The sequence below is a fragment of the Anomaloglossus baeobatrachus genome, chromosome 8 (assembly GCF_048569485.1).
Source record: "Anomaloglossus baeobatrachus isolate aAnoBae1 chromosome 8, aAnoBae1.hap1, whole genome shotgun sequence".
Lineage (NCBI taxonomy): Eukaryota > Metazoa > Chordata > Amphibia > Anura > Aromobatidae > Anomaloglossus > Anomaloglossus baeobatrachus.
In genome coordinates this window covers 237,134,374-237,161,039 of record NC_134360.1, presented here as the reverse complement: position 1 = coordinate 237,161,039, position 26,666 = coordinate 237,134,374, and the positions used below count along the sequence as shown (strand labels likewise).

Genomic DNA, 26,666 nt, shown 5'->3' with positions numbered 1-26,666 from the left:
ACTGACGTACGGCTCGTAGAGTCCAGGACAGCATTAATAGCGTAAGTCGCAAATGCAGGCATATGCGAGGTTAAGGACGCCACTTGCGGCACAGATGTACGTGTGACAGTGTCCACCTGCGCAAGACCAGCTGAAATAGCTTGGAGTGTCTATACGGCTGCGGATGTCGGAGCAAACGACGCGCCGATAGCTTCCTAGACAGATATCAACAGAGGTCCATCTGTCTGGCACTTTCACGTGAAGTCCCATCTTCCACTGCAACTATGGATCTAGCCGCAAGCCTGGAGATTGGGGGATCCACCTTTGGACACTGGGTCCAGTACTTGACCACGTCAGGGGGAAAGAGATAACGTGTGTCCTTAAGACGTTTGGAGAAACGCTTGTCTGGATAAACATGGTGTTTCTAGACTGCTTCTCTGAAGTCAGAGTGGCCCAAAAACGTACTCAATTTACGCCTGGGATACCTGAAATGGAATTTCTCCTGTAAGCTGACTCCTCCACTGGAGGGGCTGAGGGAGAAATATCCAACAGTCTATTGATGGACGCTATGAGAACAGTCACCATAGCGTCACCATCAGGAGCATCCAGATTGAGAGCGGTCTCAGGATTAGAGTCCTGATCAGCTACCTCCGCCTCATCATACAGAGAATCCTCTCGCTGAGACCCTGACCAGCGTGTGAAGTCGAGGGTCTCTCCCCGCGAGCTCGCTTAGGCTGTCTAGGTCTGTCGTCCGTGACAGTGCCTTCAGCTTGGGATGTATGGGACCTCCTTGGAGCACGGATTAGTTCCAACTGAGGGGGACCGGGGAGCATTGATTCAACAGTGCCCATGGTCTGAGTCACCGGCCTGGACTGCAAAGTTTCTAGGATTTGGTCACAGTCACAGGCATCTGATCAGCAAAAAACTGCCAACTCTGTCCCCGTCACCTGGACAGTATACACAGGTGGCTCTCTGGGCCACCACTAGCAGAGACTCTACCCAATGGGGGTCAGTGGAAAGTGCCTATGTCTGAGTCATCGGTCTGGACTGCAAAGTTTCTAAAAGTTTGGTCATAGTCACAAACATTTTATCAGCAAAAATTGCAAACTTTGTCCCCATCACTTGGACAGTGTTCACAGGTGGCTGTCCCTGGCAGTAACCGAACATTACACACAATGGGGATCAGCGGAGACTGCCGGTAGATCTGCCTCACATGCGGTACAAGCCGCATAGAAAGCCTGTGCTGTTGCCTCAGAGCAATCTAGGGGGGGTTGCCAATAAGCGACCGTACAGTGCAAACATAGGTACAAGCATAATGTGCAGACAAAAACGCTGTGGCACTAGTGGGGTCAGCACCTAGGTGCTGCTTACCGCCCTTTTAAAAACGGTTGTGCGGTCGCCGCATCCCTTGTCTGGGTCCCCCAGCGTTTGCTCCCTTCTCCAGCGCAGACTGCCTGCAGGAATGGCTGCCGGCGTCTTGTGAAGAGGGGCGTGCCGTGGGCGTGCCCCAGCCAAGAGCGGGAAACTGGCGTCCCACTGTTGCCAGTGAGGGGGCTGGAGCATGTAAAGTAGACTCCAGACCCCGGCGCTGATGTATTGCACAGCGTCCCGCCCCTACCCTGACTGTCAGGCCTGGGGGCGGGAACGAAACGAAACTAGGCCGCAAAAGCCGGGGACTCGATTTATAAGCGCTGCCGTCGTAAAAGCACGGCCAGCGCGGAAGTCCCCGGCGCACCACAAGTCCCAGCCGCGCCGCAGTGTAAAACAGCCAGCGGCGGCCGGCGCGGCCGTTCCCCATACATAAACTCACACAGCCGAGCTGTTGTGAGTAATAGCCCCAGCGCGCAGCGCTGTTGTCCCCGGCGCACTAACACACCCAGCAATGCTGCGGTGTGTCTGCGTGTGATCCATACGGGGACACAGAGTACCTTAACGTTGCAGGGCCTTGTCCCTGACGATACTCCGCTCCATTCCAGCAGGATCTCCGGGTCTGTGGATGGAGCCCGGCCTCAGAGCCTGGAGGCCGGTAAGATCCCACTTCCCTCAGAGCCCTCAGGGGGATAGGGAAGGAAAGCAGCATGTGGGCTCCAGCCTCCGTACCCGCAATGGGTACCTCAACCTTAACAAACACCGCCGACAAGAGTGGGGTGAGAAGGGAGCATGCTGGGGGCCCTGTTATGGGCCCTCTTTTCTTCCATCCGACATAGTCAGCAGCTACTGCTGACTAAACAGTGGAGCTATGCGTGGATGTCTGACCTCCTTCGCACAAAGCTTGAAAACTGAGCAGCCCGTGATCCCACGGGGGGTGTATAGCCAGAAGGGGAGGGGCCTTACACTTTTTAGTGTAATACTTTGTGTGGCCTCCGGAGGCAGTAGCTATACACCCAATCGTCTGGGTCTCCCAATGGAGCGCCGAAGAAAGAGCAGCTCTGCAGCAAAACAGAAGAAGAGCTCTGCAGCAAAATAGAAGAAGAGCTCTGCAGCTAAATAGCAAAAGAGCAGCTCTGCAGCTAAATAGAAGAAGAGCAGCTCTGCAGCTAAATAGAAAAAAAAAACAGCTCTGCAGCAAAATAGAAGAGCAGCTCTGCAGCTAAATAGCAAAAGAGCAGCTCTGCAGCAAAATAGAAGAAGAGCTCTGCAGCTAAATAGAAGAAGAGCTCTGCAGCTAAATAGCAAAAGAGCAGCTCTGCAGCTAAATAGAAGAAGAGCAGCTCTGCAGCTAAATAGAAAAAAAAAACAGCTCTGCAGCAAAATAGAAGAGCAGCTCTGCAGCTAAATAGCAAAAGAGCAGCTCTGCAGCAAAATAGAAGAAGAGCTCTGCAGCTAAATAGAAGAAGAGCTCTGCAGCTAAATAAAAGAAGAGGAGCTCTGCAGCTAAATAGAAGAAGAGCTCTGCAGCTAAATAGAAGAAGAGGAGCGCTGCAGCTAAATAGAAGAAGAGCAGCTCTGCAGCAAAATAGAAGAGGAGCTCTGCAGCAAAATAGAAGAAGAGCAGCTCTGCAGCTAAATAGAAGAAGAGCAGCTCTGCAGCTAAATAGAAGAAGAGCAGCTCTGCAGCTAAATAGCAAAAGAGCAGCTCTGAAGCTAAGTAGAAGAAGAGGAGCGCTGCAGCTAAATAGAAGAGCAGCTCTGCAGCTAAATAGAAGAGCAGCTCTGCAGCTAAAAAGAAAAAAAAACAGCTCTGCAGCTAAATAGAAGAAGAGCAGCTCTGCAGCAAAATAGAAGAGAAGTTCTGCAGCAGAATAGAAGAGAAGCTCTGCAGCAAAATAGTAGAAGAGCTTTGCAGCTAAATAGAAGAAGAGCTCTGTAGCTAAATAAAAGAAGAGGAGCTCTGCAGCTAAATAGAAGAAGAGCTCTGCAGCTAAATAGAAGAAGAGCTCTGCAGCTAAATAGAAGAAGAGGAGCTCTGCAGCTAAATAGAAGAAGAGGAGCTCTGCAGCTAAATAAAAGAAGAGCAGCTCTGCAGCTAAATAGAAGAAGAGGAGCTCTGCAGCTAAATAAAAGAAGAGGAGCTGTGCAGCAAAATAGAAGAGCAGCTCTGCAGCAAATTATAAGAGGAGCAGCTCTGCAGCAAAATAGAAGAATAGCAGCTCTGCAGCAAAATAGAAGAGCAGCTCTGCAGCAAAATAGCAGAAGAGCACCTCTGCAGCAAAATAGAAGAAGAGCTCTGCAGCTAAATAGCAAAAGAGCAGCTCTGCAGCTAAATAGAAGAAGAGCAGCTCTGCAGCTAAATAGAAAAAAAAAACAGCTCTGCAGCAAAATAGAAGAGCAGCTCTGCAACTAAATAGCAAAAGAGCAGCTCTGCAGCAAAATAGAAGAAGAGCTCTGCAGCTAAATAGAAGAAGAGCTCTGCAGCTAAATAAAAGAAGAGGAGCTCTGCAGCTAAATAGAAGAAGAGCTCTGCAGCTAAATAGAAGAAGAGGAGCGCTGCAGCTAAATAGAAGAAGAGCAGCTCTGCAGCAAAATAGAAGAGGAGCTCTGCAGCAAAATAGAAGAAGAGCAGCTCTGCAGCTAAATAGAAGAAGAGCAGCTCTGCAGCTAAATAGAAGAAGAGCAGCTCTGCAGCTAAATAGAAGAAGAGCAGCTCTGCAGCTAAATAGCAAAAGAGCAGCTCTGCAGCAAAGTAGAAGAAGAGGAGCGCTGCAGCTAAATAGAAGAGCAGCTCTGCAGCTAAAAAGAAAAAAAAACAGCTCTGCAGCTAAATAGAAGAAGAGCAGCTCTGCAGCAAAATAGAAGAGAAGTTCTGCAGCAGAATAGAAGAGAAGCTCTGCAGCAAAATAGTAGAAGAGCTTTGCAGCTAAATAGAAGAAGAGCTCTGTAGCTAAATAAAAGAAGAGGAGCTCTGCAGCTAAATAGAAGAAGAGCTCTGCAGCTAAATAGAAGAAGAGCTCTGCAGCTAAATAGAAGAAGAGGAGCTCTGCAGCTAAATAGAAGAAGAGGAGCTCTGCAGCTAAATAAAAGAAGAGCAGCTCTGCAGCTAAATAGAAGAAGAGGAGCTCTGCAGCTAAATAAAAGAAGAGGAGCTGTGCAGCAAAATAGAAGAGCAGCTCTGCAGCAAATTAGAAGAGGAGCAGCTCTGCAGCAAAATAGAAGAATAGCAGCTCTGCAGCAAAATAGAAGAGCAGCTCTGCAGCAAAATAGCAGAAGAGCACCTCTGCAGCAAAATAGAAGAGCAGCTCTGCAGATTTCTAATTGATCTCCATGTTTTCTGTGCACAGCAGCGCTCCAGACCGTCTGTGTGAATACCGCCAGCACCATTCACTTGGATAAGCAGGTGCTCTTCAGAGAAAGAAAAAGAAAACTTAGCACTGTGGTCCCTTCACCTTGGCGGGGGGGTCCTTGAGTTCAATCATAAAGCGACATTTGCAATTTTGCATTATTACTAGTGATTGGCATACCCAGGCTATAAAAGTCCGGATCCACGAGGGTTCAAAAGAACCTGAGCCCCAACCTGGAGTTCTCAGGGAACTCCGGGTAATGATTTGGATCAGGTCACCCGGGGAATAAAAAAACAAAAAAAAATCAAAGAAAAAAAAGAAGGAAAATAAGAATAAAGCAAGCATTGTGCTTCATACTTACTGGTCTCCGCGAGGCTGTAACTGCTTTCAGGCCGGTCACTCTAATTCTGGGGCCGCTCATTATCCCTTATGCATATGCCCTGCTTCCCCGCTCACCGGCAGTCCCGCCGTCTCTTATTGGTTGCAGTCAGATCGTGCCCCCACTCTGTGACAGTGCGACTGACTGCTTCCAACTACAGGTGCGGTCTGCGTGTCTAGATTGGTGTAAAAATAAATAAAAAAATTGGCGTAGCGTCCCCCCATATTATAATGTCCAGCATAGATAAAGCATATGGCTACAGGCTGCAGCCCCCAGCCATGCACTTATGTTGGCTGTGTATCAAATTAAGAGGAGCCGCATGTGGCTTTTTAAAAAATTATTTAAATAAATAACAAAAAAAAACAACAAAAACAAAAAAAACAGTGTGCGATCCCCCACCCCCCCATCAGATGCAAAATCCCAGAACTTTACTCAGCTCATCCAGATTGCCCTGGTGCGATGGCAATTGGGGTAAAAAGGGGTTCATAAAAGATCACAGCTGCCATGAAGCCCTAGAGTAGTCCTGGGAGGTATCTGAGACACCCGCATTACTAATCTGTAAGTGAAAAGAAATAAACACAAACAGTGGAAAAAAATTTTTTAGTTGAAGTAAAATACAATAAAATCACCCCATTTCTCCAATTTATTAATCCCCAAAACACCCAGGTCTGACGTAATCCATATGAAGTCCCATGACGATTCCAGCTCTGCTACATCTGAAGTGACAGCGCATGAGCACAGAACATGACCGCCTGCTGTGAGCTGATCGAGAGCTGCAGCCTGTAGGTGTATGCTTGATCTGTGCTGGGTATCATAATATGGGGGGACCCTACACCAATTTTATTTATTTGTATGGCAATAGAGCCGCACACACAGCGCGTCTGGTTGAAAGCAGTCAGACATGGTATCATACAGGGTGGGGGCGTGTCTGACTGCAACCAATCAGAGATGCGTGGACTGATGGTGGGCGGGGAATAAATGCATATGCATGAGGGATAATGAGCGGCCCCGGAAGTAGAAGCTCCAATCCCAAGCGCCGGATTCTGGTCCCCATAGACTTATATGGGGACCGGCATCCAGCCAGATATCCAGGATCAAGTCCGGGCCTGAAATAGTATTATTTTTTTTGTTTTTTTTAATCCCGGTTATCTGCGAGTCTGCCCATCACTAATTATTACAGAAGATGAGAAGTAGGAACTCCTCTTTAAATATCATCTCGAGGCGTCACTCAGCTTTTCCAGTTTTAATAAAAAAGCCAAAAATAAATAATAAAAGCTGTGCTGTAAGGATGACAAGGCGGCCGCCGTGCGGAGTGACAGCCGTCACCACCTGACCTTTCAGTGTCTTTGTGAAACGTGACGAGCGGCAGGAGAAATGGCGACGTTTTCAGGAACCACCGCGCGGACGGCAGCCATGATTTACTGCGACAGTCCAGCACATTACACTGATACATTGTCACGTAGTGCCGCACTAAACACCCTTAAAAAAAAAAAAAAAAAAAGAACATCATACTCCAGAGTGATGTATAAACTATAGGATATCAGGATGACAGAACGCCGACCGGTCCATTATCACAGCAACGGCGAGATTTAAAGGGACAGCTCCGGAGGCGCCAAAAGGGGATGAGAGCGTGTTTAATATAAAGGGATCTGGCGACACTTTGTTATAAATCTTGTTTTTTAAAAACACCTATAACAATAATACCGAAGGGCACGGAGCCTTTAGATGCCCAGCGGAGCACGTGGGGCTCATTATTGTACCACATGAGACAATGCCAACCGGCTGGGGCAGCAGGGGAGATATATCATGTGGCGGCACAAGTTTATACAATAGGGGAAAGGAAAAAGAAAACAATAACAATCTATACTAATGTTCATCCTGAGCCTCCTAGTTCATGAACAGAACGTTTGTATAACAGTCAGTAAAGTCTGGAAGGAAAGTAGCTATAATATTAATGAAAATTAACTGAAGGATTTTCCTATTGATTCAGGTTAATGAAAAAGAACGTAAACATTTCTAAAATTCTAGAAAAAAAAATAAAAAATTAAAAAATAAAAAAGAAGGTTAATTGCAACCTGCAGACACAGCTCGGGAAATTGGGATAAAGATGTGACTTTTAAAATTGATTTCTGGAGCGACTGAGAGAAGTAGGTCATATACAGATCACTCGGCTGCGCAGACGGCGCAGGTGGATGGGAGCCGAACCGAGAGCAGCAGTGACAGCGAGCGCAAATTCAGAGGACGGCAGACGCCCGCCGCACTCCCCTGAGGCCTCTAAAGCACCGGAGTCCTTATTCTGCAACCCGGCCGACTGGGAAAATGACATCAACTATTCCAGTGTCGTACAAAAGGGAAGAGACAGAGATCAAAGGGCTGGACTACAACTCCCAGCATCACACTCCAGTACTGATCTCATAGCCTCTGGACCACGGATGATGATGCTCACTGTCGCCCCCTGCTGAGTGGACAAAAAAAAAAAAAAGGAGGTGCCAACCAAACTGAGCACATTACAGCCTCATAAAAGTGGTTCTCGCTCTCAAGACTGATTTGGCCATTATTATGATGACCTGCAATGTAATCCTGGCAGGAATAGCTAGAAAAGCTCAGCTGAAAGTTAAGAAGCAAAATCACAGCCAATGTATACGGTATATACTGCAGAGCAACATTATAGGCTCAGCAACAAGTAGAGAGGAGTAATTACAAAAACAGATCCATCAACAGCAGAAAATTAATGGTTTTCAGATTCAAGGACGCTTTATATTTACACTGTTCTGTAGGAAGTAATATATATATAATATATATAGATATAGATAGATAGTAGGAACACCCTACAAGGCCTGCCATATACCGGGAACAAGCCCAAGATCCACTGTATATTGAGAACATCCCCCAAGACCCGACATATATCAGGAACAGCCCCCAAGACCCGTCCTATACCGGGAACACCCCCCAAGACCCGCCATATACCGGGAAGACCCACCGTATACTGGCAACACCCCCCAAGACCCGCCATATACCAGAAACACCCCCCAAGACCCGTCATATACCGGGAACACCCCCCAAGACCCGTCATATACCGGGAACACCCCCCCAAGACCTGCTGTATACCGGGAACAATATAGCAACAATTCCAAGGCAGCAATTCTCTTGATGCAAAGAAAAATTAAATTAAAAATTAACTTTTAATAAATCCACTAAAAGTGGTTAAAAAACCACAGACAGACAACACTTAAAGTAGCTTTGGCCCCTCCTGTCAATTCAGGGGATATGTGTGAACCAAAACTAAAGTTGAATTTCAACCGCAATAATACATTGGACTTATCTCACCAAAATCATAGGTGCCATTTTCCATTAAAGTCCGCTGATAATAATAAATTGGATTTGTCTCACCAAACTTGTACAGGTGCCACTCTTCATTGAAGGTAATGGGGTCCAAATCATTCCATAATGGAGCCCTTTAAGAAAACGAATATACCTTCCGACGCGTTTCGTTCGTTCAGAAAAAACTCTTCAGGGGAGTCATAAATACGGTAAATCCATCTCAGGTCTCATTCAACATGAACCTGTTACCAATCAGGTTTTGTAGGGTGTTCATGCTATATGGCGGATCTCGTAGGGTGTTTCTGCTTTATGGCGGGTCTTACATGGTATTCCCAGTATATGGCAGGTCTTGTAGGGTGTTCCCGGTATACACAGATAGCCACTGGGTAAATTTCAAACATCAGAACAATATAGCAACAATTATAGAGCGATAGAGCGTGCGTGTCATTCAGGCGTTAGGTCCATATGTTATGGGACTAGGATTGGTTTCGCCGTATTTATGACTCCTTGAAGAGTCTAGGCTGATTGGTAACAGGTCCATGTTGAATGAGACCTGAGATGGATTTACCGTATTTATGACTCCCCTGAAGAGTTTTTTCTGAACGAACGAAACGCGTCGGAAGGTATATTCGTTTTCTTAAAGGGCTCCATTATGGAATGATTTGGACCCCATTACCTTCAATGAAGAGTGGCACCTGTACAAGTTTGGTGAGACAAATCCAATTTATTATTATCAGCGGACTTTAATGGAAAATGGCACCTATGATTTTGGTGAGATAAGTCCAATGTATTATTGCAGTTGAAATTCAACTTTAGTTTTGGTTCACAGATATCCCCTGAATTGACAGGAGGGGCCAAACCTACTTTAAGTGTTGTCTGTCTGTGGATTTTTAACCACTTTTAGTGGATTTATTAAAAGTTAATTGTAATTTAATTTTTCTTTGCATCAAGAGAATTGCTGCCTTGGAATTGTTGCTATATTGTTCTGATGTTTGAAATTTACCCAGTGGCTATCTGTGTATACCGGGAACACCCTACAAGACCTGCCATATACTGGGAATACCATGTAAGACCCGCCATAAAGCAGAAACACCCTACAAGATCCGCCATATAGCATGAACACCCTACAAAACCCACCATATACCGGAAACAGCCCACAAGTCCTGCCATATATTGATAACACACTGCAAGAACAGACATATACCAGGAACACCCTACAAGATCCACCACGTACCAGGAACACCATGCAAGACCTGCCATATACCACAAGCACCCTACAAGATCTGCCATATTATACATATACATCCATCACTACAGGGGAGCTCACTACATACAGATTTATACATTTACCACTAGAGGTAGCTCACTACATACAGATTTATACAGCTACCACTAGAGGGAGCTCACTACATACAGATTTATACAGCCACCACTAGAGGGAGCTCACTACATACAGATTTATACAGCCACCACTAGAGGGAGCTCACTACATACAGATTTATACAGCCACCACTAGAGGGAGCTCACTACATACAGATTTATACAGCCATCACTAGGGGGAGCTCACTACATACAGATTTATACAGCCATCACTAGAGGAGCTCACTACATACAGATTTATACAGTCACCACTAGAGGGAGCTCACTACATACAGATTTATACAGCCACCACTAGAGGGAGATCACTACATACAGATTTATACAGCCACCACTAGAGGGAGCTCACTACATACAGATTTATACAGCCACTACTAGAGGGAGCTCACTACATACCGATATATGCAGTCACCACTAGGGGGAGCTCACTACATACAGATTTATACAGCCATCACTAGGGGGAGCTCACTACATACAGATTTATACAGCCACCACTAGAGGGAGCTCACTACATACAGATTTATACAACCACCACTAGGGGGAGCTCACTACATACAGATTTATACAGCCACCACTAGAGGGAGCTCACTACATACAGATTTATACAGCCACCACTAGAGGGAGCTCACTACATACAGATTTATACAACCACCACTAGGGGGAGCTCACTACATACAGGTTTATACAGCCACCACTAGAGGAGCTCACTACATACAGATTTATACAGCCACCACTAGGGGGAGCTCACTACATACAGATATATACAGCCACCACTAGGGGGAGCTCACTACATACAGATTTATACAGCCACCACTAGAGGGAGCTCACTACATACAGATTTATACAGTCACCACTAGAGAGAGCTCACTACATACAGATTTATACAGCCACCACTAGAGGAGCTCACTACATACAGATTTATACAGCCACCACTAGGGGGAGCTCACTACATACAGATATATACAGCCACCACTAGGGGGAGCTCACTACATACAGATTTATACAGCCACCACTAGAGGGAACTCACTACATACAGATTTATACAGCCACCACTAGAGGGAGCTCACTACATACAGATTTATACAGCCACCACTAGGGGGAGCTCACTACATACAGATTTATACAGCCACCACTAGAGGAGCTCACTACATACAGATTTATATAGCCATCACTAGAGAGAGCTCACTACATACAGATTTATACAGCCACCACTAGAGGGAGCTCACTACATACAGATTTATACAGTCACCACTAGGGGGAGCTTACTACATACAGATTTATACAGCTACCACTAGGGGGAGCTCACTACATACAGATTTATACAGCCACCACTAAAGAGAGCTCACTACATACAGATTTATACATCTACCACTAGAGGGAGCTCACTACATACAGATTTATACAGTCACCACTAGGGGGAGCTCACTACATACAGATTTATACAGCCACCACTAGAGAGAGCTCACTACATACAGATTTATACAGCCACCACTAGAGGAGCTCACTACATTCAGATGTATACAGCCACCACTAGAGGGAGCTCACTACATACAGATGTATACAGATACCTGTTGAACTCAAGTGTAAATAAGTGAGTCCCCTATTTACCTATTACGACAAAATAGAAGAAAAAAATCAGGGGAATGAGAGATTTGTTCTGATGATGTATTTATTAAGTTATAAACTCTTCCACAATTATCATCTAATTAATGCTGTATAAATGTAGCTGATGTAAAAGGAATCCAGCTACTAATAATTCTGCGAGGGTCGTGTGATTGTTCACGGCTTCTCTTTGAGTGAATTGCATCTAGTGGCAGCGATTACATCAAAGCATCACCATAAATGTGAATCCTGTACACAGCCACCTCGCGACTTGACATTTCCGAGGCCGACTTCCAAGCATGCAGTGCATGAGATGATAACACGGGAGGAAGCTCGTGGGAATGAAATCTGTTATTCAAAGCGGAGGAGATATTTGCATGTGTACAAGCTTCCAGACAAAGGAGGTTACTCCACAGCAGTTTGTACATCATCATCCCAGGCAGACGAGCTGTCGAGCGAACAAATTATCATGCAGGCGCTGCCCGTCATTGTGTACAGGCGGCTAATTCACCGAAAGGATCGGAGCGCTGCCACCGGCCTCCCTGTCTGGTGTCCCGACTAACAGCAGCACTGCAAAGTGTATTATTATTATATATATCACATTCATACACTGCAACTTCAAGTAAAAATATAAATAATAATACACTGCCCCCTATGTGCAAAAATATAACTACTATAATACTGCCCCCATGTGCAAAAATATAACTACTATAATACTGCCCCCTATGTGCAAAAATATAACTACTATAATACTGCCCCTATGTACAAGAATATAACTACTATAATACTGCCCCTATGTACAAGAATATAACTACTATAATACTGCCCCCTATGTACAGGAATATAACTACTATAATACTGCCCCCTCTGTGCAAAAATATAACTACTATAATACTGCCCCCTCTGTGCAAAAATATAACTACTATAATACTGCCCCCTCTGTGCAAAAATATAACTACTATAATACTGCCCCCTATGTGCAAAAATATAACTACTATAATACTGCCCCCTATGTGCAAAAATATAACTACTATAATACTGCCCCCTATGTGCAAAAATATAACTACTATAATACTGCCCCTATGTACAAGACTATAACTACTATAATAGTGCCCCTATGTGCAAGAATATAACTACTATAATAATGCCCCTATATACAAGAATATAACTACTATAATACTGCTCCTATGTACAAGAATATAACTACTATAATACTGCCCCTATATACAAGAATATAACTACTATAATACTGCTCCTATGTACAAAAATATAACTACTATAATACTGCCCCCTATGTACAAGAATATAACTACTATAATACTGCCCCTATGTACAAGAATATAACTACTATAATACTGCCCCCTATGTACAAGAATATAACTACTATAATACTGCTCCTATGTACAAGAATATAACTACTATAATACTGCCCCCTATATACAAGAATATAACTACTATAATACTGCCCCCTATATACAAGAATATAACTACTATAATACTGCCCTCTATGTACAAAAATATAACTACTATAATACTGCCCCTTCACCAATATAATCTGAGGACTTGTTGTGTGGTTCTCTGCAGTTTTATATAGGTACAAGCAGGAGAGCTGCATACATTATAATGTCTCTACCTCGGATGGGTTACTTACCTTTGCTACAAGCTCCAGTCCCACTTTATCAGCTTCTGCCTCCAGAGTGCGGCTGTACGGCCTCAGGAACAGATACTAGAACAGAGAAGTGTGAGAAGTTGCGGTATTTGTGTTTTTCAGTTTTGTATCATGAATGATACTTTGTAACTTTAAGACTTTTGGTGATATTTGTAAATATACCGTATTTTTCGCTTTATAAGACGCACCGGAATATAAGACGCACCCCCAAATTTGGTGAAGGAATAGAGAATTTTTTTTTTAATAAATGGGGTCCGTATTATAATGCCAGTGTCCGTCTAACAAATCATATAGAGTATATGTCCCTCAAAGCCCCCCCATCTTAAAATTAGCCCCCTTAATCTGGATATGGCCACCTTATATTGAATATAGCCCCCTTGTGCTGGCACACGTCCCCCAGTGATGCAACATGTCCCCTATTGCTGGCACATGGCCCCCTGTGGCTGGCACACGGCCCCTATGGCTGGCACACACTGCCCCCTGTGGCTAGCACACACGGCCCCCTGTGGCTGGCACACACGGCCCCCTGTGGCTAGCACACACGGCCCCCTGTGGCTGGCACACACTGCCCCCTGTGGCTGGCACACATCACCCTGTGTTAGATATCGCCCCCATGCTGCTGTTTTTGGTAAAATAAACTCTTTCCTTACCTTCTCCAGAATTGTGCTCCCTTGTGTCCCCCTCCTTAGGGTTGAGCTCCGGCCTCCTGCCTGCATTTCCTGGTTCACGGTCCCGGTCATGTGATCGGCACAGCAGAGTGAAATCTCTGCGTGCATGATCACATCACCAGGAGGGAGACCGGGGAGACACGCTGGAGGGGGTAAATAAAAGAGGTTTTTTTATTTTACTATGGGCAGCAGCATGGGGGCCATATCTAACACAGGGGTGCATGTGCCATCAAAGGTAAGCACAGGCAGATATAATATGTGCAGCTCCCCCAGCCCATCGCCTCGGTGCGGTTTCAGCACCACAGTGATGGACAGCGGCTGTGCATGTTATATGAGCGGGAGCAGGAGATCAAAGGCTCCCTCCCGCAGCTTCACCTGCCCCAACCAGCCCCCCCCAGCAGCCCCCAGCACCGCTCCAGAGCGGCCCCCACCTTCCCTGGACCCTGCAGTATATAATCCGTATATTCGGTTTATAAGACACACCCCCTACTTTCCCCCAAAATTTGGGGGAACAAAAGTGCGTCTTATAAAGCGAAAAATACGGTATTTTTTTTTCTGCACATAGCCAACAGTCAAACAGATCAGCAGCGCAAATTTCCATTCTCTGCTGATAGTGTGTTACAATGTATCAGTGAAGCCCACAGCCCTTTTTTTTTTTTACAATGACTCTACGAGAATTTGGGGAGGATGGATTTTAGGCTTTAATGACAATAAGCAGAAATGTTGAAAATCTGTGGGGTCATGTAAATGCCAAAACACTTGTAATGTCTGTATCAAAAAATCTTAATCTTAGGAGCCCCCAAAAAATATATAAGGGAAATTCTATGATTCATTTAATTAAATGTCATCTAATTCTTCACAAATCAGAGGTGCAAGAAAAAAATTATTCCGAACAATGAATGTAGTAATCCTTTATAGAAAGCAGCAGCCAATGCTGCGATTAGCAGGATACCCTGCGGAGGAGCTGGATGCACGGAGCAGACACGCTGCCCCCTCTAGTGGCCAAAAGGACTGAACTACTAGATAGTACATAACGTCCCATACAAATTAGGGGCAGGTGACATTTTTCTGTTTCAAAATGAAAAACATTTCAAACATATTAATAAAACACAAAATAATTAATTGGTAGAATTCACTCCCCCTCTAATGTATCCCCAATACCATATACAGAGGTAAAGCAAAAGATTCTAGTCCTAGCTCCTAAAGTCTTGCCCTCACCTCTCGCAGTCTGGACTGAATCCACTGACCGATAATGGCAAGGCTGTCCATAGGGCAGATAGCCCAAATCATGACTAACGACAGGAGGAAGAGGAAGTCCAGGAAATGGCTGACACTGGCCTTCTCCGCCTGCAACAATCACACGAGAGAGGTTAGTGATATAGAGCAAGAGCAGAGTATATAGAATATAATGTGAATATTCAGGGTTTAAATACCATAAAATCAGGCTCTAGATATAAATATAATCAACACAGAATATCGAAGGATGTAATGTACCCCAGAGCTGCACTCACTATTCTGCTGGTGCAGTCACTGTGTACATACATTACTTATCCTGTACTGATCCCGAGTTACATCCTGTATTATACTCTAGAGCTGCACTCACTATTCTGCTGGTGCAGTCACTGTGTATATATATTACATTACTGATCCTGTACTGATCCTGAGTAACATCCTGTATTATACTCCAGAGCTGCACTCACTATTCTGCTGGTGCAGTCACTGTGTACATACATTACATTACTGATCCTGTACTGATCCTGAGTTACATCCTGTATTATACTCCAGAGCTGCACTCACTATTCTGCTGGTTAAGTCACTGTGCACATACATTACATTACTGATCCTGTACTGATCCCGAGTTACATCCTGTATTATACTCCAGAGCTGCACTCACTATTCTGCTGGTGCAGTCACTGTGTACATACATTACATTACTGATCCTGTACTGATCCTGAGTTACACCCTGTATTATATTCCAGAGCTGCACTCACTATTCTGCTGGTGCATTCACTGTGTACATACATTACTGATCCTGAGTTACACTCTGTATTATACTCCAGAGCTGCACTCACTGTGTACATAAATTAGTGATCCTGAGTTACACTCTGTATTATACCCAAGAGCTGCATTCACTATTCTGCTGGTGCAGTCACTGTGTACATACATTACATTACTGATCCTGTACTGATCCTGAGTTACACCCTGTATTATATTCCAGAGCTGCACTCACTATTCTGCTGGTGCATTCACTGTGTACATACATTACTGATCCTGAGTTACACTCTGTATTATACTCCAGAGCTGCACTCACTGTGTACATAAATTAGTGATCCTGAGTTACACTCTGTATTATACCCAAGAGCTGCATTCAACTGCTAGTAGAGTTTAAAAACTGTTGTGCTCCTATTTTTTTTTCCAACAGATTCAGTTACTCAGCTTTCCCAAGCTTCTGCATGGCATATGGCAGTGGAGCTAGACACCTACAGGCACCAAGATATCCAAAGTGAGCCCCAGCACATGACTGCCCCCTCCCCCACACTTGACTCCCTTCAGGCAGACACCCGGAAATTCACAGACCCAGCTCAGCTTTTCATATCTAAAAGAGGAATTCACAAGTATTGATCTGGAGCAGCGTTCATAATTCAGCACTTGCCTGCACTGGACAGCGAGAAGATATATCATTACTATAAAATGATCCAATTACGGTTTTATAGTCACTGCCGAAGTAAGAATTTCAAGACTAGAAAAATGCAGCAAACTGCAGCCAATACCATCCCCCTCCCCCACCCACAACACAGATCAGAAACCAAGCTCCAAATGATGAAGAGAATTAAGAAACTCTTATTCTGGATACATCAATAATGGTTTATTTTGCCTTTTCTTGCAGCTCATTTTACAGCAAAGTCAAAAATTGTTGACATATCCTATTATAAGTGGAAGGAAAATATTCATTTTATAACAGAAAGGAGCAGAGCAGTATCATAGCAGTTATATTCTTGTACATAGGAGCAGTATTATACTAGTTATATTCTTGTACATAACAGCAGTATTATAGTAGTTATATTCTTGTACATAACAGCAGTATTATAGTAGTTATATTCTTGTACATAGGAGCAGTATTATAGTAGTTATATTCTTGTACATAGGAGCAGTATTATAGTAGTTATATTCTTGTACATAGGAGCAGTATTATAGTGGTTATATTCTTGTATATAGGGGCAGTATTATAGTAGATATATTCTTGTACATAGGGGCAGTATTATAGCAGTTATATTCTTGTACATAGGGGCAGTATTATAGTAGATATATTCTTGTACATAGGAGCAGTATTATAGTAGTTATATTCTTGTACATAGGGGCAGTATTATAGCAGTTATATTCTTGTACATAGGGGCAGTATTATAGCAGTTATATTCTTGTACATAGGGGCAGTATTATAGTAGATATATTCTTGTACATAGGAGCAGTATTATAGTAGTTATATTCTTTTACATAGGGGCAGTATTATAGTAGTTATATTCTTGTACATAGGGAGCAGTATTATAGTAGTTATATTCTTGTACATAGGGGGCAGTATTATAGTAGTTATATTCTTGTACATAGGGGCAGTATTATAGTAGTTATATTCTTGTACATAGGAGCAGTATTATAGTGGTTATATTCTTGTATATAGGGGCAGTATTATAGTAGATATATTCTTGTACATAGGGGCAGTATTATAGCAGTTATATTCTTGTACATAGGGGCAGTATTATAGTAGATATATTCTTGTACATAGGAGCAGTATTATAGTAGTTATATTCTTGTACATAGGGGCAGTATTATAGCAGTTATATTCTTGTACATAGGGGCAGTATTATAGCAGTTATATTCTTGTACATAGGGGCAGTATTATAGTAGATATATTCTTGTACATAGGAGCAGTATTATAGTAGTTATATTCTTTTACATAGGGGCAGTATTATAGTAGTTATATTCTTGTACATAGGGAGCAGTATTATAGTAGTTATATTCTTGTACATAGGGGGCAGTATTATAGTAGTTATATTCTTGTACATAGGGGCAGTATTATAGTAGTTATATTCTTGTACATAGTGGCAGTATTATAGTAGTTATATTCTAGTACATAGGGGCAGTATTATAGTAGTTATATTCCTGTACATAGGGACAGTATTATAGTAGTTATATTCTTGTACATAGGGACAGTATTATAGTAGTTATATTCTTGTACATAGGGGCAGTATTATAGTAGTTATATTCTTGTACATAGTGGCAGAATTATAGTAGTTATATTCTTGTACATAGAGAGCAGTATTATAGTAGTTATATTCTTGTACATAGGGGCAGTATTATAGTAGTTATATTCTTGTAAATAGGGGCAGTATTATAGTAGTTATATTCTTGTACATAGGGGCAGTATTATAGTAGTTATATTTCTGTATATAGGGGCAGTATTATAGTAGTTATATTCTTGTACATAGGGGCAGTATTATAGTAGTTATATTCTTGTACATAGGGGCAGTATTATAGTAGTTATATTCTTGTACATAGGGGCAGTATTATAGTAGTTATATTTCTGTATATAGGGGCAGTATTATAGTACTGTAAGAAGGAATACTGCAGTCGTTCTTTGGGAGATTATGCATATATTGTCACTTTTACAATGATATACTTACTGTATGCTCTAGAATGGCGTGTGCGAGCTCGTGCCCCAAGATGAAGGCTAGCTGGTCGACATCGGCCACTGCCTGCAGCATTCCTGTGAACACGAACACCTGACCGTTCTGGAAGACAAACCATACGGCGTCACACTCTGATTAATATGATGGAGACACGTGATGAACACAACACAACAGCTTCTGATACAAACTTTTCAGCCTCCATTGATAAATTTTGGCTCCATTTAATGAGTGCAGAATTCTAGATTTGTTTCTCAGCGACTGATTCTGTTTTGGACTTGACCTGTACGAGGAATCTGTGTCTGAGGATGTGGAACAGCTCAGAAGTAACCTGGCTGTGCCGAAAAACTAATTACACCCTCTTACCACTCCACTGCTTCAAAAATTAAGATTCTCTGAGCGATTCCCTCCTTGCTTCATTGATGGCGTTCTTGGATGAACACGCCAACCTCATCTATCCTCATTTTTTGGACGTACAGTAAAGTTTTAGAGGAAAGAAAAATAAAAAGTTGATAATTTAATAAAAAATAAATGCAATTGGCTTTAATTACAGGGGGTGGTCAATGGGGAAAATTTGCAAATGTAACACTAATTTCCTATATGACAAACAGGAGGTGTGCAAACAGCTGAGGGTCGTCCATCCTCCCTCCATCATTATGACAAAGGATGCTGCTGTCAGTGTCCAAAAACTCAGATGTGCGTCCAAAAAGAGCAGCGCAGTTGGAACAGCAGAGAATTTAACAAATGCATGGCACCTGGATTTAAATATATATTATACATATATATATACATACACACAATATAATCTGCAAGGAGTTTGTATGTTCTCCCCGTGTTTGCGTGGGTTTCCTCCGGGTTCTCCGGTTTCCTCCCACACTCCAAAGACATACAGATAGGGAATCTAGATTGTGAGCCCCAATGGGGACAGTGTTGCCAATGTATGTAAACCGCTGTGGAATTAATAGCGCTATATAAATGAATAAAATTATTATTATATTTCACAGAAACGTAAGCGTGATCATTGTCTGTACAGGGTACAGTTGTACTCACTCTGACAGATACACCGGAGTCTCTGGTAAACCAAAAAGATGGTGGTCGGTGCCCGCAGCCGGCTGCGTCTGGTCCCCCACCCGGTTTGGTGGTCCCCGCCTTTCTCCTGCACCTTGTTTTGTAGCTGTGGACTGCCTGCGCTTCAGCGACGGGAGTCCGCTCCCCGGCTGTGTGTGTGTCAGGAGAGCCCGTTTGCCCACAGACGCTGGCCCGTGGGATCTCTCTGCCTGTGCGGTTGCTTTCTATCCCCCTCGTTGGGCTGTTGTCTTCAGTCGGGACTTGGTTGGGAAAGGACCTTTAGTCCAGACCTCAATCAGTGAATTAACTTAGTCCGGTAGATTCGGGACCTCGTTTCAGGGTCTGAGTACCCCCCTCTGTGCTCTGGTTTCCAGTCGGTTCCCCGGTTCGGTACCGGCGGGACACTACCCTGTCCCGGTCCCTTACGGTTCCACCAGGCCGTCTTCCCGACTCCTGCAGGCGGCGACCACCTTCTGCCTCCTGGCCAAAGGGTGTCCAGGCTACAACCCAGATCCCTGACAGATGTTTACTCCTCTCAACTCCTCTCTCTTTCACCTCCAAAACTAATCTGCTCTGTTTTTTCCGCCTCGGGCTATCCGAACTCTTCAGTGGGCGTGGCCAACCGCCTGGCTCCGCCCCCTGGCGTGAACGTTAAGACCCGATAGGGGTGACCAAGGGTTTTAGGTTGGCTGCTGTTACTTTTTTAGGGGGACGGGTGTTTGTGCAAGGGCCTGTCTGTGACTACCTGGCTAGTCCAGGGCGTCACACATAATGAGGAAGGTTTCTTCCAGACAAATTCACCGGATTAAGAGAGCAGCTGCTAGAATACTATTACAAAGTAGCAAACGGGTATTTGAAGCTGCCGAAGCGTCTGGAGTCTGTGAACCTCAACGTGAAGAATCCTCCAGAGGCTGCAGATGTGCATAAACCTCCTGTTCAGCCACCCCTAAATGGTGCTAACAAGCATGGTTGCAGTGGGTTTATCCATAGATGAAGACTGGTTATAAAACCGTCTTCATTACAGGTTAGCACCATGCCACCCTGGATGTTCCAGACTGATGGAGGAGTAGTGGATGGTTGGTGGACGGCCACCATGTCCCAGAAAGGCTGGGATGTCAATAAGGAGGTGGCAGAGTCATGTTTAGGCCAGAATCATGGGGAGAGAGCTGGCATCCCTTTTAGGGTCTATGAAGGTGTGAAAATACCAGCAGCAAAGTATAGAGAGTTTCTCACTAATTACTTTCTTCCATGGTACAAAAAGAGGAACTGAACCATCCGTAGAAAAATCATCTTCATGCTGACTTCTGTTGCAAGGAAAACCTCTGAATCTTTGGCAACAATGGGCATAAAACGAGAGAAATCAAGGTGCGGCCCGCAGCGTCCCCTGACCTCCAACCTATTGAGAACCTTTGGCGTATCCTCAAGCAAAAGATCTATGAAGAGTGGGAGGCCGATCACATCCAAACAGCAGCTCTGGAGCGACATGGACATCATGCAAAGAAATTCACCCAGAAACTCTCCAAAAACTCACAAATTCCATGAATATAAGAACTGTGAAGGAGACATCACAGAAGGGTCCTATGTAACACAAACTGATAAGATGGTTTTGATAGGAAAAAGCTTCTGATTTCAGTAACTGTGACCTCTTAATGCTGAAAATTCATCAAATGACCATTTTCAGTTCTTTACAACTTATAAAATGCTTGTAAATTCTGAAGTGCATAATAAATTGGAACATTATTAAATAAAACATAAAAAAAAAGTGCATTTTGAGATTTGTTTTGAAAAAGAAAAACAAATACTGCTATTATTGGGAGGTCTGTGCAATAAAATGGGTTTTATTCTGCAACGTTTGGTGATTTCAACATTCTACTGACTCATTTGGGAGAATTAAGAGAAAAAGAAAAAAGAAGGGAATTTTGTTTACTTACCGTAAATTCCTTTTCTTCTAGCTCCAATTGGGAGACCCAGACAATTGGGTGTATAGGCTATGCCTCCGGAGGCCGCACAAAGTATTACACTAAAAGTGTAAAGCCCCTCCCCTTCTGCGTATACACCCCCCGTGCTCCCACGGGCTCCTCAGTTTTGGTGCAAAAGCAAGAAAGAGGAAAAAAATTATAAACTGGTTTAAAGTAAATTCAATCCGAAGGAATATCGGAGAACTGAAACCATTCAACATGAACAACATGTGTACACAAAAAAACAGGGGCGGGTGCTGGGTCTCCCAATTGGAGCTAGAAGAAAAGGAATTTACGGTAAGTAAACAAAATTCCCTTCTTCTTTGTCGCTCCATTGGGAGACCCAGACAATTGGGACGTCCAAAAGCAGTCCCTGGGTGGGTAAAATAATACCTCATAATAGAGCCGTAACGGCTCCGTCCTACAGGTGGGCAACCGCCGCCTGAAGGCCTCGCCTACCTAGGCTGGCATCCGCCGAAGCATAGGTATGCACCTGATAGTGTTTCGTGAAAGTGTGCAGGCTCGACCAGGTAGCCGCCTGACACACCTGTTGAGCCGTAGCCTGGTGCCTCAAAGCCCAGGACGCACCCACGGCTCTGGTAGAATGGGCCTTCAGCCCTGAGGGAACCGGAAGCCCAGCAGAACGGTAAGCTTCGAGAATTGGTTCCTTGATCCACCGAGCCAGGGTTGATTTGGAAGCCTGTGACCCTTTACGCTGGCCAGCGACAAGGACAAAGAGTGCATCCGAGCGGCGCAGGGGCGCCGTCCGAGAAATGTAGAGTTTGAGTGCTCTCACCAGATCTAACAAGTGCAAATCCTTTTCACATTGGTGAACTGGATGAGGGCAAAAAGAAGGTAAGGAGATATCCTGATTGAGATGAAAAGGGGATACCACCTTAGGTAAATATTCCGGAACCGGGCGCAGAATCACCTTGTCCTGGTGAAACACCAGGAAAGGGGCTTTGCATGACAATGCTGCTAGCTCAGACACTCTCCGAAGTGAAGTGACTGCTACTAGGAAAACCACTTTCTGCGAAAGGCGTGCGAGAGAAATATCCCTTATTCGCTCGAACGGTGGTTTCTGAAGAACCATCAGCACCCTGTTCAGATCCCAGGGTTCCAACGGACGTTTGTAAGGAGGGACGATGTGACAAACCCCCTGCAGGAACGTGCGTACCTGTGGAAGTCTGGCCAAGCGCTTCTGAAAGAACACAGAGAGCGTTGAGACTTGTCCCTTAAGGGAGCCTAGCGACAAACCCTTTTCCAATCCGGACTGAAGAAAGGACAGAAAAGTGGGTAAGGCAAATGGCCAGGGAGAAAGACCCTGATCAGAGCACCATGACAGGAATATTTTCCACGTCCTGTGGTAGATCTTGGCGGACGTTGGTTTCCTAGCCTGTCTCATAGTGGCAATGACCTCTTGAGATAATCCTGAAGACGCTAAGATCCAGGACTCAATGGCCACACAGTCAGGCTGAGGGCCGCAGAATTCAGATGGAAAAGCGGCCCTTGAGACAGCAAGTCTGGTCGGTCTGGTAGTGCCCACGGTTGGCCGACCGTGAGATGCCACCGATCCGGGTACCACGACCTCCTCGGCCAGTCTGGAGCGACGAGGATGGCGCGGCAGCAGTCGGTCCTGATCTTGCTTAACACTCTGGGCAACAGTGCCAGCGGAGGAAACACATAAGGGAGTTGAAACTGCGACCAATCCTGAACTAAGGCTTCTGCCGCCAGAGCTCTGTGATCGTGAGAACGTGCCATGAATGCCGTGACCTTGTTGTTGTGCCGGGACGCCATTAGGTCGACGTCCGGCATCCCCCAGCGGCAACAGATCTCCTGAAACACGTCCGGGTAAAGGGACCATTACCCTGCGTCCATGCCCTGGCGACTGAGAAAATCTGCTTCCCAGTTTTCCACGCCCGGGATGTGAACTGCGGAGATGGTGGAGGCCGTGGCTTCCACCCACATCAAAATCCGCCGGACCTCCTGGAAGGCTTGCCGACTGCGTGTTCCTCATTGGTGGTTGATGTAAGCCACCGCTGTGGAGTTGTCCGACTGAATTCGGATCTGCTTGCCTTCCAGCCACTGCTGGAACGCTTTTAGGGCTAGATACACTGCCCTGATCTCCAGAGCATTGATCTGAAGTGAGAACTCTTGCCGAGTCCACGTACCCTGAGCCCTGTGGTGGAGAAAAAACTGCTCCCCACCCTGACAGACTCGCGTCCGTCGTGACCACCGCCCAGGATGGGGGTAGGAAGGATTTCCCCTTCGATAATGAAGTGGGATGAAGCCACCACCGAAGGGAAGCTTTGGTTGCCTGAGAGAGGGAGACGTTCCCGTCGAGGGACGTCGGCTTCCTGTCCCATTTGCGTAGGATGTCCCAATGAAGAGGACGCAGGAGAAACTGCGCGAACGGGACTGCCTCCATTGCTGCCACCATCTTCCCCAGGAAGTGCATGAGGCGCCCCAAGGGGTGTGATTGACCTTGAAGGAGAGATTGCACCCCCGTCTGCAGTGAGCGCTGCTTGTTCAGCGGAAGCTTCACTATCGCTGAAAGGGTATGAAACTCCATGCCAAGATATGTCAGCGATTGGGCCGGTGTCAGATTTGACTTTGGAAAATTGATGATCCACCCGAAACTCTGGAGAGTCTCCAGAGTCGCGGCGAGGCTGTGCTGGCATGCCTCTTGAAAGGGAGCCTTGACCAGCAGATCGTCTAAGTAAGGGATCACCGAGTGACCCTGAGAGTGGAGGACCGCAACTACTGCAGCCATGGCCTTGGTGAAAACCCGTGGGGCTGTCGCCAGGCCGAACGGCAGTGCCACGAACTGCAGGTGTTCGTCTCCTATGGCGAAGCGCAGGAAGCGCTGATGCTCTGGAGCAATCGGTACATGGAGATAAGCATCTTTGATATCGATCAATGCAAGGAAATCTCCTTGGGACATTGAGGCGATGACGGAGTGGAGGGATTCCATCCGGAACCGCCTGGTCTTTACGTGTTTGTTGAGCAGTTTTAGGTCCAGGACAGGACGGAAAGACCCGTCCTTCTTTGGAACCACAAACAGGATGGAGTAAAAACCGTGACCCTGTTGCTGAAGAGGAACAGGGACCACCACTCCTTCTGTCTTCAGAGTGCCCAGCGCCTGCAGAAGAGCATCGGCCGCTCGGGAGGCGGAGATGTTCTGAAAAATCGAGTCGGAGGACGAGAGCCGAACTCTATTCTGTAACCGTGAGACAGAATGTCTCTGACTTAGACCGCCATGGATCGGAGTTCCTCTGATCCTTCTGAGGCCTTTTGTACGAGGAGAATTGGGACCTGCCCGCACCCCGAAAGGACCGAAACCTCGACTGTCCCCTCCTCTGTTGGGGTAATTTTGGTTTGGCCTGGGGTAAGGATGTTTCCTTTCCCATGGATTGTTTGATGATTTCATCCAGCCTCTCACCAAACAAACGGTCGCCAGAAAATGGCAAACCGGTTAAGCACTTTTTGGAAGCCGAATCTGCCTTCCATTCCCGTAGCCACAAGGCTCTGCGTATTGCCACCGAATTGTCGGCTGCAACCGCCGTAGGCTCGCAGAGTCCAGGACAGCATTAATAGCGTAGGACGCAAATGCCGACGTTTGAGAAGTTATGGACGCCACTTGCGGCGCAGACGTACGTGTGAGTGCGTCAATTTGCGCTTGACCCGCTGCAATAGCTTGGAGTGCCCATACGGCTGCGAATGCTGGAGCAAAAGACGCGCCGATAGCTTGATAGATGGATTTCAACCAGAGCTCCATCTGTCTGTCAGTGGCATCCTTGAGTGAAGCCCCATCTTCAACAGCAACTATGGATCTAGCCGCCAGTCTGGAGATTGGAGGATCCACCTTGGGACACTGAGTCCCGCCCTAGACCACGTCCGGGGGGAAGGGATAACGTGTATCCTTAAGGCGCTTGGAAAAAACGCTTATCTGGACAAGCTCGGTGTTTCTGGACTGCCTCTCTGAAGTCAGAGTGATCCAGAAACATACTCGTTGTACGCTTGGGTAACCTGAAACGGAATTTCTCCTGCTGAGAAGCTGACTCCTCCACTGGAGGAGCCGAGGGAGAAATATCCAACATTTGATGTATGGACGCGATAAGATCATTCACTATGGCGTCACCATCAGGAGTATCAAGGTTGAGAGCGGCCTCAGGATCAGAATCCTGATCAGCTACCTCCGCTTCATCTTCTGAGACCCTGAACAATGTGATGAGGTCGAGGGGATTTCCCAGCGAGCTCGCTTAGGCGGTCTGGGGCTGCGGTCCGTGTCAGAGACCTCACCCTGGGATCTATGAGACACCCCGGGGGAACATTGTTGTTCCAACTGAGGGGAACCAGGGGGCAATGATTCCACAGTGCCCATGGTCTGAGATACCGGTCTGAACTGCAAAGCTTCTAGAATCTTAGCTATAGTTTCAGAAAGTCTTTCAGTAAAAACTGCAAACTCCGTCCCTGTCACCTGGACAGTGTTAGCTGGTGGTTCCCCCTGGGCCACCCCTAGCAGAGGCTCCGGCTGAGCAAGTGCCACAGGGGCCGAGCAGTGCACACAATGAGGGTCAGTGGAACCTGCCGGTAGCGAGGTCGTACATGCGGCGCAGGCAGCATAGTAAGCCTGTGTTTTGGCACCCCTGCCTCTTGTGGGTGCCATGCTGTTGTCTCCTCTGAGCAACACAATAGGGTATATAGCCAGAAATCCACCGTGCACCATACAGTGTAAAGTATAGCCTATAAACATATAATCTATAATTACACTTCTGCACTTGTGGGGCCAGCACCTCAGGTGCTGATTACCGCCCGCTTAAAGCGGTTGTGTGGCCACCAGCATCCCTGCCTGGGTCCCCCAGAGCTTGTCTCCCCTCTGCAGCGTCAGGGGAGCTGACAGGAATGGCTGCCGGCGTCCTGAGGAGAGGAGGGAGCCGTGGGCGTGACCCAGAAAGTGCGGGAACTGGTGCCCCACTGTGCACAGTGAGGGGGGTGGAGTATGCAAAGCATGCTCCAGCCCTCAGTGCTGCCGTCCTGTACAGCGTCCCGCCCTTCACCTGACTGGCAGGGCTGGGGGCGGGAAGAAAAAGAGACTAGGCCGCAAAAGCCGGGGACTCGCGTTATCAGCGCGGCCGCCGTATAAGCGCGGTCGGCGCGGAAGTCCCCGGCGCACTAACAGTCCCAGCCGCGCCGCAGTGATAACAATGGCAGCGGCGGTCAGCGCGGCAGTCCCCATACACTAACA

At 45.8% G+C, this 26,666-nt stretch overlaps 1 protein-coding gene across 2 annotated transcripts in view; it reads right to left on the bottom strand.

Annotated features, from left to right (window-relative positions):
- OMA1 (OMA1 zinc metallopeptidase) overlaps positions 1–26,666 on the bottom strand; it is a 108,411-nt gene that overhangs the window by 52,308 nt on the left and 29,437 nt on the right. For both annotated transcript variants that reach the window (XR_012725067.1, XM_075321156.1), the window contains exons 5-7: positions 18,390–18,497; positions 14,932–15,060; positions 13,028–13,102 (exon numbers count right to left, since the gene is read on the bottom strand). Coding sequence is in view for 1 of the 2 variants with exons in the window: in XM_075321156.1 (XP_075177271.1) it covers positions 13,028–13,102; positions 14,932–15,060; positions 18,390–18,497 (312 nt within the window). In the remaining variant the exon portion in view is untranslated. The remainder of the gene's footprint in view (positions 1–13,027; positions 13,103–14,931; positions 15,061–18,389; positions 18,498–26,666) is intronic.